We start from the raw sequence: 18,148 nt of genomic DNA on the forward strand, positions 1-18,148 counted from the left end.
AATGGATCATCAAATCAAACTAACATGGGTTTGCCTATGGTCTGTGTGAAGAGCATTCTACGACAGGTGGGTCTTTTACATCCATATTGACATTTAAAAATGTCTAGTCAAATAGTAAAATCTATTTCTCAGACTATTTCTCAGACTTGTTTTACCAGTATACTATAGGGATGGGCAATATCTAATTGTTTGCGATGTACCGGTAAAAATTCTCCCCACGTGAGAATTATTATTCCTGCGATATGAACGATAAAGTCTAGTTCTTGACGTGAAGGAAGGCTGTAGTGAAATTGAGCAGCTCCTTCTACATATTTGGAACAGGTTTGGATAGGGCTGTACAGTGAGAAAAAAATTGTACTACAGTAGCATGTGTGCGATACAGTTTTACATGTGTATGAGTCTGTTTACAAAACTGTTGTCCAACAAAGATATTATTTATTGTCATCTTTTTGTCATGCTTAAACTTCATAACATAGTCAAGTGTTTGAAATAACTTATTTTTGTGACCAGATGTGTTCTCATATCACAGAATAAGCAGAAATCGTACTATTTTGTAGCATTATATACAATGATGCATTATAAATATTCTTTATCCTTATAAAAATACTCAAGATTGCTTGAACAACGAAGATTCCATATATTTTGTGCAGTCGCATATTTATTGTCTTCAGGTTTCCTCAGTTAAAATCTAACTATCTGCGTTTTATTCAGCTACAGCGATCACTTGATACCTTTCTCCTTTATCCGTTACTTCTATGAATATGTGGAGTTATCTGCACAACGGCGCCCTCTGGCTTCCAGTATTAATTAAACGGTCATTACATTATGTGTGTAATGTTGTGTTCACACCAAACGCGAATAGAGGCATCTGGTGTGAATGATTTCAATGTTAAGTCAATGTAAAGACACGTTTAAGCGTGTCTGGAGGTCTGCGGTGCAAATGAGGTGTTTAGCGTGGCGCGGTAAACGCGAATTCACCTCATTGACGCGAATTGAGCGTCTGGCACAAATACGTGTGAATGGAGCTTTTTGTGCATTTAGCGTTTGACGAGAATTCGCGTCTGCCGCCCGAGTTGAAAAAATTTGAACTTTGGCGTCAAAATCGCGCCGCATTAACCAATTAGGAGCCTGCTCAGGAGTCACTCATTCAACATGGAGGAACGACTGATGTTGTCAGTCAGCAGTCAACTGGAGCTATATGACACAAGTATCACACACAAGGTAATATTTCAGGAATAAAAAGGACCTCGCTTGGAAGAGTGTGTTGTAAATACACATTTAATGTTTGAGTCACGTAGAAGTTTATCGACCTTCCCGCTGTTTTTTATAACTATTTTCCCCCTAATATAGCCTACAGATACTTTTTGCTAACAAGATAATGTGTTTTATTCAGAGGACGTGTGCAGGAAAAGTGGAAAAGCCCCGTATGTTCGATCAACGTAAGCCATCTTGCAAACAGACAACCGTCTTGGCCCTCCCACAAGAAGCAGATTTCGCCTCGGACGTGCATCAATTTCACTTCAAACTTTTGCTTTCTATGCGCGTCTATTTCGCTCTAGACGAGCGAATACATTCAAAATGTTCAAGCGGCAAACTAGACGCGTTAGACACGAACGTGACGCTCTATTCGAGTTTGCTGTGAACACAGCATAATGCTCACAACACCCTATTTTGGGTAAAAATAGGAAAGATAATACTTTTCTGTTAAGAAACAGGCTTCCTTGAATTATTGATTTCATTATTGCAATAAATATCAGAAATTATTGTGATAAATTTTAAGGCCATATCACCCATCCCTAGTAATCGGTATATACATTTCAACTCCATCAAAAGCGTTGGACTGATTCATACGTGTCTTATTTCTCTTCTCCAGGTTCTGGAGGGCTTGGATTACTTGCACACAAAATGCAAGATCATCCACACAGACATAAAGCCAGAGAATATCCTGCTGGATGTGAATGAGGTGTATGTGAGACGACTGGCGGCAGAGGCCACGTTATGGCAGAAGACCGGAGCTCCGCCCCCTTCTGGCTCCTCCGGTACAGTTCTTATTCTTTAAAGTGTGTGACTCACATCAGGCTCACCTGAAACTCACTTTAGTGTCACCTGAGACTTTACACTTCCTTCAGATTCATGTATGACTCATTTAATGCTTGCATAATAAATACATTCAGTATTAAATGGACAAAATACATTATAAAATATATAAAATATAAAGTGATGAGCAGCATACAATGACATTAATCAAGGATACTCAAAGTCTGGTCTACTGCACATTAGTGAGACTACGAGTAGTCCACCACTGCAATCCAGAGTTATTTAGAAAGTCAGTTGCATGTCTGTGAAGACAAAACTACATCTCTCCCTCTATAATCAAGCTGTCTGAATGCTTTGAATGGGAGCTTTCTACTTTTATCTCACTACTGCTCACTTCCAATCTTCATCACTGTAATGCAGTTCATTTTGTTGCTTGCAGTTTAGATGGTGTGAAACATACATTTAGATTACAATTAATTTGTTTTAATTATTTGTTTTTGTTTTCTTTAATGTGAAACCGGACTGAATTTGTATCCATACCCATGTCTCATTTTATTTGTAAACCTCTGAATCTAATATAAGCATCGTTCTTGACTTTACACATGATCTATAATTAATTAGTTTTCTTCGATATGAAGATTTCTACATGTGAATTAAATATTTGAAGGTTCTTTTATTAATTTTAAGTCGGCATTAAATGAGAGTTCATTTAGAATTTAGAGTTAATCTAAATTCAAGTTTTTGGTCTTGCTGTGAATTTTTTGCATGTTTCATTTTTAAATACTTTGACCTTGTAATTTTGCGCAGGCTTCTGTCCAGCGATGTATGTCAAACTTGTCCAAAATGTAGTCCTTTTAAAACCAGACCCTTTTTTTTACAATCAATTACAGTCAATACCTACAGATCTGTATAAAATCCGTGTCCAATCAACAACTGATGGATAAAACCAAGTCTCTGCTCCAGTTTCTTTTTATTTTTTAGATAATTTAGATAATTCATGTATAAATAAGATGTAAAAAAAAATTATTCACTGATATTTTACATTGTGCTAAGAAATGTCTTTTAATGACAACCTAAAAAAAAGGGATAGTTCACCCAAAAATGGAAATGATCCCATGATTTACCCTTAAGCCATTTTAGGTATACATGTGTATACACATCAGGTAAAGTAATTATTGAAGCCATTTTTCTCAGTAAATTTATTTTTAAAAGTGCTGTTGACATGAAATATTCACCAGACATCGGTAACAATCCATGTAATACATACATACAAAGAAAGCAGAACAAATATTCAGATATGCTCATCGCTTTAAAATAATCAAAAATCGGCCGATAAATATTGGCACCAACACATCGGTGCATCCCTAATATATATATATATTGGTTCTGTAAAGCGATTACTATACCGTAATTCCTCAAATAAAAGCCGGGGCCTTTATTTACCTGAACTGCAGAAGGTAACTGGCTTCTATTTGAAGTAGGCTTTTATTAGAGGCAGGGCTTTATTTCTAAATCCATCTGTTTGATAAGTAACTGTTTTAAAATAACCCATTAACCCAGTGGACAGAGATCATAACATTAGCACAGAATCAGTTCAGAATCATTCATAAAAAAGAATCAGTTCAGTTCAGACCCGCTCTGTGTCAGTCTGCTTCTCGCTGAATCAAGCATGCGCAGTATCATCAGCTCCTCGGTTCTCGAATTGGACGCGTCTGACAGAAACACCTCTCGGTTCAGTGTACTGGTGATCCGAAAACCGATGCAACCGGTTCCTGACTCGAGAACAAGAAACGCTCCGGCAGTGGGCGTGTACGTTCGTTATCTGGCTCTGCTGCACAAATTTCCCCCGGCCTTTATTTAAGACCAGCCTTTATTTGTCCATGGTGACAACACTGCCGGCCACTATAAGAGGCCCGGCGTTTATTTGACTACTGGTTTTTATTTGAGGAATTACGGTATATTAAAACTAATATTAATAACAAAAAGAGCATTTATAAAAAAAAAATGTTGGAAGGATTATAATACAAGAGGAGACTTGGTTTTTGGAGGACAAAACTTGATTCTCGAACCCCCTGGAGTCGTGTGGAGCGCGTGTGGAACGCTTCAAAAAACTTGACCCTGATTCACTTCCATTATAAAGCTAGGAAGGGCTAGTACGTTTTTTAATATAACTGTGATTGTATTCGTCTGAAAGAAGAAAGTCATATACAACTAGGGTGATTTGAGGGTGAGTAAATCATGGGGTAATTTAATTTTTGGGTGAACTAACCTTTTAATGACATTAAAATTTGAGGCTGGTTTAACATAGATTGGGTTTATACTTTTGTGAAAACTTGGACCAAATGAATATCAAGGATTGGCTGGTTATTTATTCACAGACTTCTGTGCACCCTGAAGTTTCTAAAAGAGAGATATGATTTGAGATAAATGATAACAACACAATCTGCTGTCTGGCAGTGATTTTGACCTAACAATTAGTTGACATCTAATGATCAGCTGTGCTTTGCTTTTTCAAACCATAACTGAATTTCATTATTAATTATTAATGGTTAGTAGTTGCAGCCCTACATACAGGTTTACAGTAGCAGTGATGGTCAGTATTTTTTCAAACAGATTTGCCTTCGTGTGGATTTGAGCAGAAGCACAGTTGTTTCTCCTCAGTAATTGAGTCCAGGACATAGAATTAGGGGTTACCTTTCAAGTGATTTTTTTCAGGTTTCAAAGGTAAGAAGGCCAATAAGGAAGTAATTTGCGTGTGCTTTTAACTTTGAATCGACTACAGATGTGCCATTAAATTGATCTGCATGCTGGTCGTCATTTCACCTCTGCTTCTGTAGAGAATATGCCAATCATTTCTCATTTCTTCTCTGTCATCTGTTTGCTTTCTAACTGGTGTCCTATCTTTTCTTTCTCTGTTTTGTTTTTATTTTAAATTATTATAATTATTATCATTGTGGTTTTCTGTCCCTTCCCTCTTTCCTCTCCCGTTCTGATGGCAGTTAGCACGGCCCCAAGGGAAAAACAGGTACGTTCAGAGTTGTGCCTGCTGAAATACAAAGAGGATGTAGTTTTTTGGTGGTGAAAATGACACATGATTGTTTTAATCTGCCTGCTGTACCCTAACCCACCCTTGCCTATGTAGATATACGGCATGAACCTCTGGGAAACGGGCGAATCTCCATGGCCAGGGTCAGATCCACTGATCTGGGAAAAGACAATTCGACTTATGCTCAAAATATGCTCTGATTTTCGTAAGAATGCACCGTTTTGGCTGATAACTTATCATATGGCAGTTTTATATAAGTGTAAACACACAGAGTATATGTTTAAATGCTTTGTGCATGGAGAAACCATTTCTCTTGGTTTGCTCCAGTCAGTGGATTTGTTCTTGATGCTCTTTGCTGTCTCACAGATGTGTTAATTTTACACCGTTAACTGTTCACTAACAATATTAGACCCTTCAGAGGTGTTTGCATGCTGGAGCATTAAACCAGCTAGCTATCGTTCTTCATCTGATCATTCTGCATTTCGATTCATTTTCCTCGTTTATTTTTTAGAAGAAAAGTTCAAAGTAACTATTTTAGAAGTGAGAAAAGAGCAGTGCAGTAAGCTGTTCTCAGACAGGAGCATTATCTTTTCTCACGTCATGACAGCCAGACAGAGATCCGCTGCGTTCCCGCTGCCTCTATTCTGCTTTTCTTATTTCAGTCACCACCTCTGCATGGTTGAGAGTGATTTCACGAATTACTGTCACATTTTCCTCTCTTCTGAATATAAATGAGATGAATGTCGAAAAGGAAGGCTGTCTCCAGCACTGAGATGAGAAAAGAGATGTTGAAAGATAAGATATCTCAAAAGTATTAGCTTGGGACGGTGTTACATTATTGGAAGGTATTGCATTTTTAAGACGAAACAGATATTGAATTTTACATTTAAACTGCCCAATAACCAATATGCCAAACTGGCTTTTAATTGTTTTCTTTCTTGTTGTATCATACGTATAAATATTGTAATAATAATACTGTAATATTCAATGCTGTGATAAAATAATACAAAAATAATAAATAAAATAACTAGTGCATTTTTATATTTGTTTTGCTCCATTTTAAATATTAGGCTACTGGTTTCATTCTTGATGAATGGCTTTTACATTCAGAAAAAGTAATTATCCAAACAATATTTTTTCTGCATGTCTCATCTCAATATTACTCTCCTTATCATTAATTAATTATTACAACAAAATCTATTGATAAGGATTATGATAAACAAAATAAAAAGAAAATATTAGTATACCTTTTCATCTTGTTCATCTTGATTTCTTGAATAAATGGCAACTACCTAAAGAAATGACTCTTTAAAAAGAGTAATTATCCAAATTATCTCCAGTATTTTTACTGAACGAGGTTCGTATCTTCTGAGTGCGTTTGTATTCTAGAAAGCTTTACTCCTCTTTTCTTCAGACTGTGAGCAGTGTCCATAACAGACGGTATTGCATGCACCTTTCTGACCCCTTTAGATTACAGTGACCCAGTTTATTTGATATGCAGTAACCAGAGCATAAGTCCTGGAATACACTTGAGTACTTCTGATAAATGTATATCTGCACCTACAGCAGGAAGTCTCATTTATAAGTAGCTGCAGTAGTTTTACAGACAGCTCCAGACGCAGAGGTTCATCAGGTCAGTCCTGTAAGACTGGGCTCAGAAGAGCAGACGTGTCACAGCTCGACCAAACAACAGACACGGCAACAGAGCTGACGGCCCAAAATAGTCCCTGAGCTGGAAATGGTGCAGGGGTGTCAGATATCCCCCGTGGCAGAATTCACTTTATGCTGCGTCAGTGTAAGCTTAGAGCATCAAAAATGAGTGAATCGTTTCGATAGGATGCCTGGACAACATGTCACGAAAATCACAATTAATGCACACCGTTTGTCTTCTGTAACTAAATAAAATAATGTCTTTGCATGCCACTGCTGACAACTGTGCCTAAGGTTGACGAACCAATGACAGATCCCTTGGAGTAACTTGGTAAAGGTGAAGTGTTTAGATCAAGGACACAGTGGATAATTTTTTTATTTTTTGTTTGAACCAGCAACCTTGTTAAAGGAATAGTTTACCCAAAAGTGAAAATTTGCCAAAATTAATCTCACACTCTGGCCATCGAAGATGTAGATGAGTTTGTTTCTGCATCGGAAAAGGATTAGCATTACATCACTTTCTGGCCAATGGATCCTCTGCATTGAATGGGTGCTGTCAGAATGAGAGTCCAACAGCTTATTAAAAACATTAAAATGATCCACAAGTAATCCACACAACTCCAATCCATCAATTTATCTCATGTGAAGTGAAAAGCTGGATGTTTGTAAGAATCAAACCCTTCATTTAGTCACTTCTGGCCAAAATACCACATATCTGACATATTTGTTTTGAACCGTTTTTACTGTTTTCACTTGTAAATGATGTTTGATCTGTGCATATTTCTCTCATGATTCATAAAATATTTATTTTTCACTGGAAAAATCAATGTTATTGATTATAGACAGTAGCAACGGTTTGAAGTTAAAAACATCTTAATAACGGATTATTGTGATGTTGTTATCAGCTTTTTAGACTGTCATTCTGACGGCACCCATTTACTGCAGGGCGTCCAAAGTCATCTAAAGCAACATTTTTAATGAAGAAACAAACTCATCTACATATTAAATGGACTGAGAGTGAGTAAACGTTCAGCCAGTTTTCATTTTGTGGTGAACTTCTCCATTAACTGATATGATGCATTGTTTGTACGAGAAACATATTAACCATTATAAGTGTGTGAGATTAGTTTGCTCTTGCAAACATAATCGTTATTGCACAGGTTGATCAGCTAACATTAGACCTAATGTTTGTTTTTGAAATTAGCTTGGTTTTGTAATAAAAAAAAACATTACAAAAATTTTAAACTTTTTTGCCCATGTGTGTTTGCGTCTAGATGGGTAAATTATCTAAGAATAAGAAGAAGAAGTTGAAGAGGAAAGCCAAACGGCAGCAGCGTCTGTTGGACGAGAGGCTGTTGGATCTGCAGAGGATGGAGGAGTTGGATGGAGTTTTGCCGCTGGATGCTTCCGCAAACACACGAGCGCTCAGGAGGCTCAGCGAGGATGGAGAGGGTGACGACAAACACGCACAAAGTGAGATACATTTATATAAACTGTTTTCAGCATGCACAAGAGGAGAATTACAGAGCGTTACTGAAATAGTTGTTTTTAAAACATTAATACTTCAAAAATGAAGTAAAATACCTTGTGGGGAATTCTGTGAGCATTTGAAAGATTATGTACAACATTGAGGAAAAAACATAAACATGATTAATGTGTCAAATCAGTTCCATTTATTTTCATCTATATTTCAAGCCAGAAAATAATGAGACATCCATTATGCACGCCTCCTCTTGCTCCTGAGTAAAGAAAACATCACTCCAATGTCCCAGAGCGAACAACAAATCTTTTACTCAAGTGCCAAAGTGTTTTCATTTCTGTAAACAGTATTATCCAGCATTAATGGCCATCAAATGGAAATCTAATTAATGAACTGATGTTATGAACCATTTGCACATGCAAAATGACATGTAGAACATTAAGATGAATTTTAAAAAGAATGAAACTTTGTACATTTGAGTGATTTATGCAAAAAAGTAGAAGATGCATCAGTCTTTTGTTTTTAGTTAGGGCTGCACAATTATGAAAAAATCATAATTGTAGATTATTTCCTTGAAATTGTAATGGTTTCTTCTTAAAATGATAAAAAAGTAAAAATATGGATGGTATTACAATGCTATACTAAAACTAAAATTAAGATAATGGGAAAAACCCTTGAGATAACATGTAGAAAGAAAAAAATGCTTCTTAAGCACGCAGAATAACATTTTTTAACGATTTGAACGACAATTTGAACTTTGAACGATTATTGTGGCATCCATATTTGTAATCATGATCAGAAATTAGATTAATTGTGCAGCCCTAATTTTAGTTATCTTTAGCTATATTAGTGAAAAATAGGCTTTCTGAAAATTTTGTGGATTTTTGATCACTTTCATAATTTTTAATTATTTTCATTTATTTGTTTATTTTATCTTTTTTTTTTTTTTTATATAATTTTATTTTATTTTTTTGGTAGTGTGATCTCTAGATCTCAACAAAGTCTTATTTAGTAATTAATCACCAATGACTAGAAAAGTCTTGGAATTTCATTGGTCAGAAAGTGTGATTTGAGGTGAGGTAAAATATAATCATCCTTAGAGACATTTTGTGGACCTAAGAGGTTAATGATCTACAGTTTTTACTTGTGCATTGGTCTGTGTGCTACATGGCTTTTGCAAACTTTTTAAAGACTCTCTTCACTTTAGGATGGAAACCCATCTTTTAACAAGATGTTGGTAATTGAATTCAACATCATTGCTTAACTGCTGATGATTAAATGTGAAAAATGCTAAACTCATATCAGACTTTTTTCAACAAATGAGATATTCACTTATGACAACCAATCATGTTTTCATCCAGACTCCAAAACCTCTGAAGCAGATTTTGATGAACTGTGATGGTTTTAGCCCCTCCAAGTTTCTTTAATATTCAGCTGAATCCTAAGAAAATAAATCACGTTTGGACACAGATTAACAAATCACACCATGTAAATCCAGAGGATAATTTATATGATTTATATGCATGTCACCCAGCACAAGAATTGTTCTGTTAAAGCATCAAGTCATTCTAGACATGACACTAACATTCTGTGAAGTTGCATTGAAATCATATTTTATGGAAACGCTGTATAGATACATTTAAACTTGACTTTCTCTGAAGGATTCAGCATGTTTTTTTCTTTGTGTGTGTCACAGTGAACGGTAACGGACACTTTATAGGAGCTCTGAATAAACACAGTCCAGAATCAGGCTTGTCGTGGTTGGAGGAGGGCTGTAACGGCTTCGGACCCCTGCGCTTCTCCAGCCCTGGATCGGGTCTGTCCGGCATGTCTGGCTCCATCCTGTCAGCTACCTCGGAGTCGGCTCTGTCCGGATACTCCACAGAGCGCTCACTGCTCTCTCCCAACAGTACGTACTGTGCTTTGAGCTGATGGAAATCAACCAACAGCATGTGTATGGCCACTTTATTAGCAGCCTTTGTCCTGGAAGTATTTTCCCCAATTTGTTATTCCCATAATAAAGAGTCTTTGTATTACAGTCTTTAAATAACAAACCATGAACCAAACCAACCAGCTACAGGTTAATCAGCATTAGTAATGTTTGAAAATCTGACAAAAAGACACAGGTGTAAGACTGTACTCAACAGGTTTAATAAGAGAAAGAAATAAAGCATTTTAAACAACATAAAGGTCCTTTTCCACATTTGTGAGGTTCTGAGAATTCCTCTCAGTTCGGTAAACTTTTGTAATGGTGAACGGAAACCACAACACATCATTTTTCCATTCCCATTTGCCACAGTAACAAGAAAACGGGTTTCTACGAGAGAAGAAAATACTGAGAGGCTGATGATGGTGATCAGAAGAGAGAAAGATGTCAAATTAGCTGTCAATCCATCAGCTGTTATATTAGAAACACACTGCAGCTGTGACTAATCTTCTGTCATTTAATGTATTAGAAAATGTGTTAAAAAATGACCATTCATGTTTTAAAATTTTTTTTGAAATATTAAGACTTAACAAGATTTAGGATGTTAGTAACTGCAGACATATCATCAGAGTCTGTGAAAGTGGCTCAGTCAAATTTAAAACAATTGATAAATAGAAAGCAAATCTTGGTACAAATGTGTGTAGAATTAATATATATATTTTACTTTTATTGCAAAACATGTATTTTATGCATAAAGACATTTTGTCTTATGTCATTGCAGTGCTTCATGGGATTGGGTGGGTGGCGCTAAAGAGATTTTTTGGTGTGGTTTGACTAATTTATTATCTAAAATTTGCAAAGTTTGAAATGCATTTGCGATCTAAATTTACAGAGTGTCTCAAGAAACTGTTTAGGCATCATAAGTGTGTGTGTGTGTGTGTGTGTGTGTGTATATATTACATTCTATAATTAGTAGAGATGTTGTTGCAGAATTATGGATATTATATTTGTTCACTTGGATTGAAAACAGTTTTAAAAGTAAAGTTGAAATAATGTGACTGATGGCTTTAACCAAAGCATATAGCATTGATTAACAAGCTCATAGTAGATCTGTTTTAAAAGTTTGTAAGTTATCGTTCAAAATCAATTCCCCTGAGGAGAAAATAAAGTGGATTCTTGCTTCTGGAACCCAACTGCTGCTCTCTATGGGCTTGATATCTTAAATGAAGTGTCCAATATCTTCTGTTGGCTGTAATTATGTTGCTGAAAATTTCACATCAATCTTAAAATGGTCTGTTTTTTCCCCACAGCATACTCTGCTGCTGATTTCTTAGTGAATCCTCTAGAACCTCAGAACGCAGATAAAATACGCATCAAGATTGCAGATCTAGGCAATGCATGCTGGGTGGTGAGTAAAGTCCAGGCCTTCAGAAAGTGAATTATGGATCACATCAGGTGTTCGAACACAAAGAGCTGGTGATGTTTACTGATGTCCTCTCCTCCACATCAGCACAAGCACTTTACCGAGGACATCCAGACGCGTCAGTACCGAGCTCTGGAGGTGCTGATCGGAGCCGAGTACGGACCCCCCGCTGACATATGGAGCACTGCGTGTATGGTACGAACTCAGTCAGTGTGGATCTAACATCTGCTTGTCCATAAAGACACTTAGAGAATGGTCAGGATGTAGATTTGAGCTTGTGAGAGAGCAGTAATGTGATGTGTCTTCACAGGCGTTTGAGTTGGCGACCGGAGACTATCTGTTTGAGCCTCACTCAGGAGAGGACTACACTCGAGATGAAGGTCAGTGCTCTCAGACGTCCTCCAGGGTTACTTCTGTTCACTGACTATAGGTCGCTGCTTTGCTTTGCATCAGTCTCAGAACTTTAGTCTTGGTTCATGAATCAAAAGGTTTGGGATCAGTATTATTTTTATTTTTTTTTATTTTTTATAAATTAATATTTTATTCAGCTAGGATGCATTAAATTGATCAAAAGTCCCAGTTAAAGCATTTATAATGTTAACAAAGATTTCCATTTCAAATAAATAGTTGTTCTGAGCTTTCTAGTTATTGACGACTCCATGAAAAATATGTAACTATGTTTCTACAAAAATATGAAGCAGCACAACTGTTTTTTAACATCGATTATAATAAGAAATTTTTCTTGAGCTGCAAATCCAAATGATTTCTGAAGGATCATGTGATGCTGAAGATGAGAGTAATGATGATGAATATTCAGCTTTGCATCACATGAATAAATTATATTTCAAATATTGAAATAGAAATCAGTTATTTTTAGGTCTGTCAAACGAATAATGATGATTAATCGCAACCCGAAATGAAAAGTTTTTGTTTATATAATATATGTGTGTGTACTGTATATATTTATTATGCATATGTCAATACATACACATGCATGTATATATTTAAGAAAAATATGTGACTTTTATGTATTAAATATATTTAATTTTGATATAATTTATATGAATATATACATGTAAATATTTTCTAAATATATGCTGTATGTGTGTATTTATATGCATAATAAATATACACAGTACACACACATATATTATGTAAACAAAGACTTTTCATTTGGCTGCGATTAATCATTTGAAAGTGCTAGTTATTTTCAATTCTAATAGTATTTCACAATATTTTTGTTTTTACTGTATGTTTTATCACATAAATGCAGAGTGTAAAAAAAAAAAAAAAAACATAAAAAAATTATTTTGTATTATTTTCTAGATCACATAGCTCACATCATTGAGCTGCTGGGTCCTATTCCTCCACACTTCGCCCTGTCAGGCAGATACTCCAGAGAATACTTCAACAGAAGAGGTGAGAGATCAGCAAACACTATTCTTAAACATTTCCCTCTACAAAATGCTAATCTGGAAGTTTGAATTCTCCTGCGATTCAAACATCTAGATTTGCCTGAATGTCGGGGGTGAATCTGATGAAGAACATGCCTGAGTCACTTTTCTTTAAAAAAAAAAAAGGGTTAGCATGAAGAGCTTGAGTTGATGGTCCATTAAGATGAGATTCAGTCATCATTAGGTCATACACAAACGGCAGAACATTGTAGTGTGCAGCTTCAGTTGTTTAGTGCTTCTTCTCAAAGGTTTTTCGCAGACGTGTGATGAATAGTCAGGATATTATTAGCTCAGAACATCCTTGCTGAAGAAGCCACTGAGAAAGAGCTTCTCATGTTTCCTAACTCCAGTAACAGAGCATGACTGCTCCTATTGTGCTGAATGTATAATTGAATGAATACATTCCTTGTGTCCACTGCTATAGAACGACAAATACCTCCATCTAGTAGTAGTCCTTTATTGTCACTAGTCACAAGAACCAGTGAAATCTGTCATTAGACCGAAGATAAAAATCCCTTGAAATGCCTGTGGACCTGACTCCAGAAACAAGATGTTTGAAATGCCACTTGAAATGCCACTTTAGTAAGTGAAAAAAAAAAGTGAAGTGACATTCAGCCAAGTATGGTGACCCATACTCAGAATTTGTGCTCTGCATTTAACCCATCCGAAATGCGCACACACACGCACGCACGCACACACAGAGCAGTGGGCAGCCATTTATGCTGCGGCGCCCGGGGAGCAGTTGGGGGTTCGATGCCTTGCTCAAGGGCACCTAAGTCGTGGTATTGAAGGTGGAGAGAGAGCTGTTCATGCACTCCCCCCACCCACAATTCCGTCCGGCCCGAGACTAGAACTCACAACCCTTCGATTGGGAGTCCAACCCTCTAACCATTAGGCCACAACTTCCCTCAGTAGGATCTATCTATCCATCCATGCTAACATGTATGTGTTCATTCTTATAAAATAACTATATATTATCCATTTTATAACTATGTATTATATATTTTTAACCACATTTTAGATATTTTTATTTAAAAAAATACATTACAAAATTTCCAATGTATTTTATGACTATTAATATATTTTAGAATTACTTTATCAATTTTAAATATATATATATAGGTTACAAATGATCTTTTAATAAAATCTAAAATGTGAAAATTTGGATTGTAAATCTACAGAGAATCTTTAAGTGTTTAAGGCCACCTTGACATTTGCATGCTGTTTCGTTCTTGAGTTTGCATGAGAATGTTTTGACCGAGTGTGTGTTTGTGTAGGTGAACTGAGGCACATCTCCAACCTGAAGCCGTGGGGGCTGTTCGAGGTGTTACTAGAGAAGTACGAGTGGCCGCTGGATCAAGCAGCACAGTTCAGTGACTTCCTGCTCACCATGTTTGAGTTCATCCCGGAGAACCGCGCTACAGCCGCCGAGTGTCTGCAGCACCCCTGGATCAACTCCTAACACGCTGTTTTCCTTGTGTTCACTGTGTCATTTAGGTTCGTCTGATCACTTGGTGCACACATCCACCTTTCAGAGCATAAACTCACTGCTAAGGTAAACCTACAGGAGATACAGTATCTGAGCACACACCTAGCTAGAACCTCAAACCTGTGTTGTTTTTTTATATATTTATTTAAAGAAGCTTTGATCTCTGAACATGATGGAGAGAATAGTCTGAGTTTTCATTGTACGATCATTTGTGTTGAAGGGTCACATATTTATGTTAAAATAGTGCCTTGACATGCCATCTGCAAAAAAAAAAAAAAAAAAAACACCCTCACCTTTTTATATTTGTTTGCAAATATGTGAGGAATGCTTGTTTGTGAACATACACAAGACTGTATGAATACTTGACTGAATTCAATAAAGACTTGAGCTCCGAAGAATAAAGGATCACTTACAAACACAGATGTCATAATGGGAGTATTTTTTTTGTAAAATAATCTTCCCCTTAATGTAACATTGGAGCATGTTTTAACATCGTCAATAATAGTTAGAAAAACTATGAAGCAATGAAGTTCAGCAAAAACCTGTACACTATGTTTGAAAACTCAAATACTCTCCATTGTAAAATCCAGCACTGCATTTTACTGTTGCTGTGAGTGACACTATAGTGACACTAGAGGGCGATAAAGGACCAGTGCAGGCATTAACCAAGTCCTGGCTTGGCCACAACTGGACCATGAAAATGTCCAGACCAGACCAGTTACAAAGCATACACAAATTGATTTCATTAGACTGTGTGCTCCAAACGAAGCATTTCTAAAGGAATCCCATGGAAGAGGTCCAGTGAGGAAATCCATCTGTTTGAACATTAGTCAGATGCACCATTCTGTGGGTTTCAGGAGTTTATCATAGTTGTGAATACAGAAGTATTCAGGGCTGTAGAAACAGAGAAGCCCTTAAAATGTCTTAAATAAAGAAATGTATCAGTCCTAATACATAAAGTGCAGTCACTTCTTCCTGCGCACAACTGTCCAGCCATCATCCTCTTCCTCATGACTCGCGGCCCGAGGAGGAGGATGTTGCTCCTTCGCTGCTGCACCGTTGATTGGAGCTCCATCTGCACCTCCATCACACTCCATAGCCTGAGAAAAACCACCAGAGAGAACTCATGAAGAGGACATCTGCTTCTAATACTGCATGTTAAAAAAATAACATCAACCCGTTCCAAAAATGTTGTACCATTAATTAATAGGGTAATTAATGACCTAGTGGTTAGAGAATTTGACCCTAACTCTATTGTTCGACTCCATGCCACGCCGCATTGCTGCAGTAATTCAGGCAAAAGGAGCCCCAGCTATGTATGGAGTGCTGTACATGCTCATACTTTTCATTTTTATACTTTTTATTTGGCCAAGATTTCAAAAAAGCTTTTTTCTTTGTATTGGTCTTAAGTTATATTCTAATTTTCTGAGCTACTGAATTTGGGATTTTCCTTAGTTGTCAGTTATAATCATCAAAATTAAAAGAAATAAACATTTAAATATATCAGTCTGTGTGTAATGAATGAATATAATATACAAGTTTCACTTTTTGAATGGAATTAGGTGAAATCAACTTTTTTATGATATTCTAATTATATGACCAGCACCTGTATGTGTGTGTGTGTGTATATATATATATATATATAAACATACACACACATACATACACACACTAATATACTATACCTCATCTTCTTCACTCTCATCATCATCATCATCAGCAGCAGCAGCAGGTGTTTTAGCAGGTGTGGCCTTTGCTCTCCCAGCGCTCTTCTTCTGAATCAGCTGCTTGATCTGCTCTCTGACCTCCGTCAGTTTGTCCTGCTGACACTGCCGGAACATCTCACACACCTTCTGCGCCACCTGAGCGACCGTTTCACACACACACACACATTTGTTTCTGTGAATTGTGTTGACTTTCCATAGACTTATTACTTTTATACTAACCAAACAATGTTTTCTATCCCTTGACCCAACCCTAAACCTACCGCTACTCAACTTGTTATTCAGAAATGTACATACCTTTATTGAATTGTATATCTTTGATACAATAAATGAACAGAATTATATAACATTTGTAAAGATGTGTGTGGGAACACTGGGGTTATAAGTATGTGGTTTTTTTATCATAACAGTAATTCTCTGCTGCAGTAAAACTGGCTCAGTAAGAAACACGAAGCAGGGTGTCAGCATCATAACATTCCTTGGAAAAATGAAACACCAACCCATGCAAGACTTCGGATAATTTTGGCATTGACCAATAGCAAAAGCGGAAAAGCAGTCGCCAAACCAAGCTGCTGTATTATACATGTTGAGGCGCATATTTACTGCTCAGGAATCTTGAAATGAAAGAGAACTGCATTGATTCATATCAAGGAAAACACATCAAGTTTGAAATCCTCATTTTAAATATATATAGCTGCTAAAAATGTCACAAAAATAGTCAATGCGTGATGGATGGGAATTATGGATTTGAAATAATAATGTCAAATAAAAGCCGTTCTTGTCACTTCTGCTTCATTTCTGGTGTCCAGCTGTGGTCACTGTGAGCCGTGTGTGTCATCAGAAATTATGATTTCCTTCACTATTAAAAACATAAACCTTCCTCGAATTTGTGTTTTATATTTAAATGTTTCAGATTTCAGTTAAGACTCAGTTGGGTATCATTTGTGCCAAATTTGTAATAACAAAACTAATATATATATAAAACGATGTTTGTTTAAACCTCTTACAGTTTGCATTGTTACACCTTCAGATAAACATCATTTATTATTTTTTAATATTTTTTTTCCCTTCTCCCACAGTCAAAAATGTGAGGTTTTACTATCCTTGTGGGGATGTTTGGTCCTCACAAATGTAGCATAAACAAGTACACACACACACACACACAGACTAATATCTCTTCAACAACAAATCAAACCTGCGGCAAGCTGCCGTCGTCCACGAGCGTGTCGAACTCGTTGTTCATCAGGTCAGAGATGAACTCCTCCACCTCGTCCTGCTGCAGCTCATCTGTGAGGAGGCACAGGTTTGCTGTGACATCAGATCTACACAGCGTTATGTTAGTGATTGATTTATTGATTGACCGGTTCTGACCGTTATCGATGAAGTACTGCTGCAGCGCGTGCACCATCCACTCCGCTTTCTGCTGACTGTGCGCGCCCCCGAAACCATTATCCACCGCGATCTGCGAGAAAACACTCAAAGCTACAAATCACAAGATCAGCACCTGCTCAAGATCAAACCCCGTGCAGCTGGACACATATCGTGATAAGACAGTATGTTTATTGTATATCAGCGTCGTGTTTACACTTGGCAGCGCTAACTTGCTAACCACTTAACGTTAGCAGTCTGGTTTCTGAATTTGTAAAATACGGAATAAACATAAGCTTACACAATAAATATGACACTATTCTACGATATATATAATTTACAAAATATAATGTTGTAAATTTACTAACTTGTAGCACCGGCCACGTTTCCAAAACAGCCCGAACTGCCTCACTGAACAATTCACATGTGGAAGATGCGAGCGGCGCCATCTTGAAAACCAACAGACCTGAAGAGTCGATCACAGATTGCACAAGCGCCAGGAAAAATAATCAATCACAGAAATTGCTAACTAACTTGACTCGCTTATTTA

At 36.8% G+C, this 18,148-nt stretch overlaps 3 protein-coding genes across 3 annotated transcripts in view; 2 read left to right on the forward strand and 1 right to left on the reverse strand.

Annotated features, from left to right (window-relative positions):
• Nucleotides 1-18,148, forward strand: part of LOC113107158 (tight junction protein ZO-2-like) — a 296,039-nt gene that overhangs the window by 132,210 nt on the left and 145,681 nt on the right. The gene's annotated exons all lie outside the window — the stretch shown is intronic.
• LOC113107161 (SRSF protein kinase 3-like) lies at nt 8,008-14,790 on the forward strand. Its single transcript, XM_026269471.1, has 7 exons — nt 8,008-8,206; nt 9,910-10,122; nt 11,451-11,548; nt 11,651-11,758; nt 11,874-11,943; nt 12,890-12,982; nt 14,295-14,790. The coding sequence occupies exons 1-7, from the start codon at nt 8,008-8,010 to the stop codon at nt 14,477-14,479; spliced, it is 966 nt and encodes a 321-aa protein (XP_026125256.1). The 3' UTR covers nt 14,480-14,790.
• On the reverse strand, nt 14,632-18,097 carry LOC113107164 (pre-rRNA-processing protein TSR2 homolog). Its single transcript, XM_026269473.1, has 5 exons — nt 17,967-18,097; nt 17,602-17,692; nt 17,426-17,517; nt 16,192-16,368; nt 14,632-15,606 (listed from the first exon to the last, which is right to left on the reverse strand). The coding sequence occupies exons 1-5, from the start codon at nt 18,045-18,047 to the stop codon at nt 15,472-15,474; spliced, it is 576 nt and encodes a 191-aa protein (XP_026125258.1). The 5' UTR covers nt 18,048-18,097; the 3' UTR covers nt 14,632-15,471.

The sequence above is a fragment of the Carassius auratus genome, chromosome 8, assembly GCF_003368295.1.
Source record: "Carassius auratus strain Wakin chromosome 8, ASM336829v1, whole genome shotgun sequence".
Taxonomy (NCBI): domain Eukaryota; kingdom Metazoa; phylum Chordata; class Actinopteri; order Cypriniformes; family Cyprinidae; genus Carassius; species Carassius auratus.

What these genes read in the sequence shown, in the direction of transcription:
- LOC113107164 (XM_026269473.1), bottom strand. Translation starts at nt 18,047, where the DNA reads ATGGCGCCGCTCGCATCTTCCACATGTGAATTGTTCAGTGAGGCAGTT. An exon ending in GCAGTACTTCATCGATAACG is followed by an intron (nt 17,518 to 17,601) that starts GTCAGAACCGGT and finishes GCCTCCTCACAG; the next exon opens with ATGAGCTGCAGCAGGACGAG. An exon ending in ACGACGGCAGCTTGCCGCAG is followed by an intron (nt 16,369 to 17,425) that starts GTTTGATTTGTT and finishes ACGGTCGCTCAG; the next exon opens with GTGGCGCAGAAGGTGTGTGA.
- LOC113107161 (XM_026269471.1), top strand. Translation starts at nt 8,008, where the DNA reads ATGGGTAAATTATCTAAGAATAAGAAGAAGAAGTTGAAGAGGAAAGCC. An exon ending in TGACGACAAACACGCACAAA is followed by an intron (nt 8,207 to 9,909) that starts GTGAGATACATT and finishes TGTGTGTCACAG; the next exon opens with TGAACGGTAACGGACACTTT. An exon ending in GGACTACACTCGAGATGAAG is followed by an intron (nt 11,944 to 12,889) that starts GTCAGTGCTCTC and finishes ATTATTTTCTAG; the next exon opens with ATCACATAGCTCACATCATT.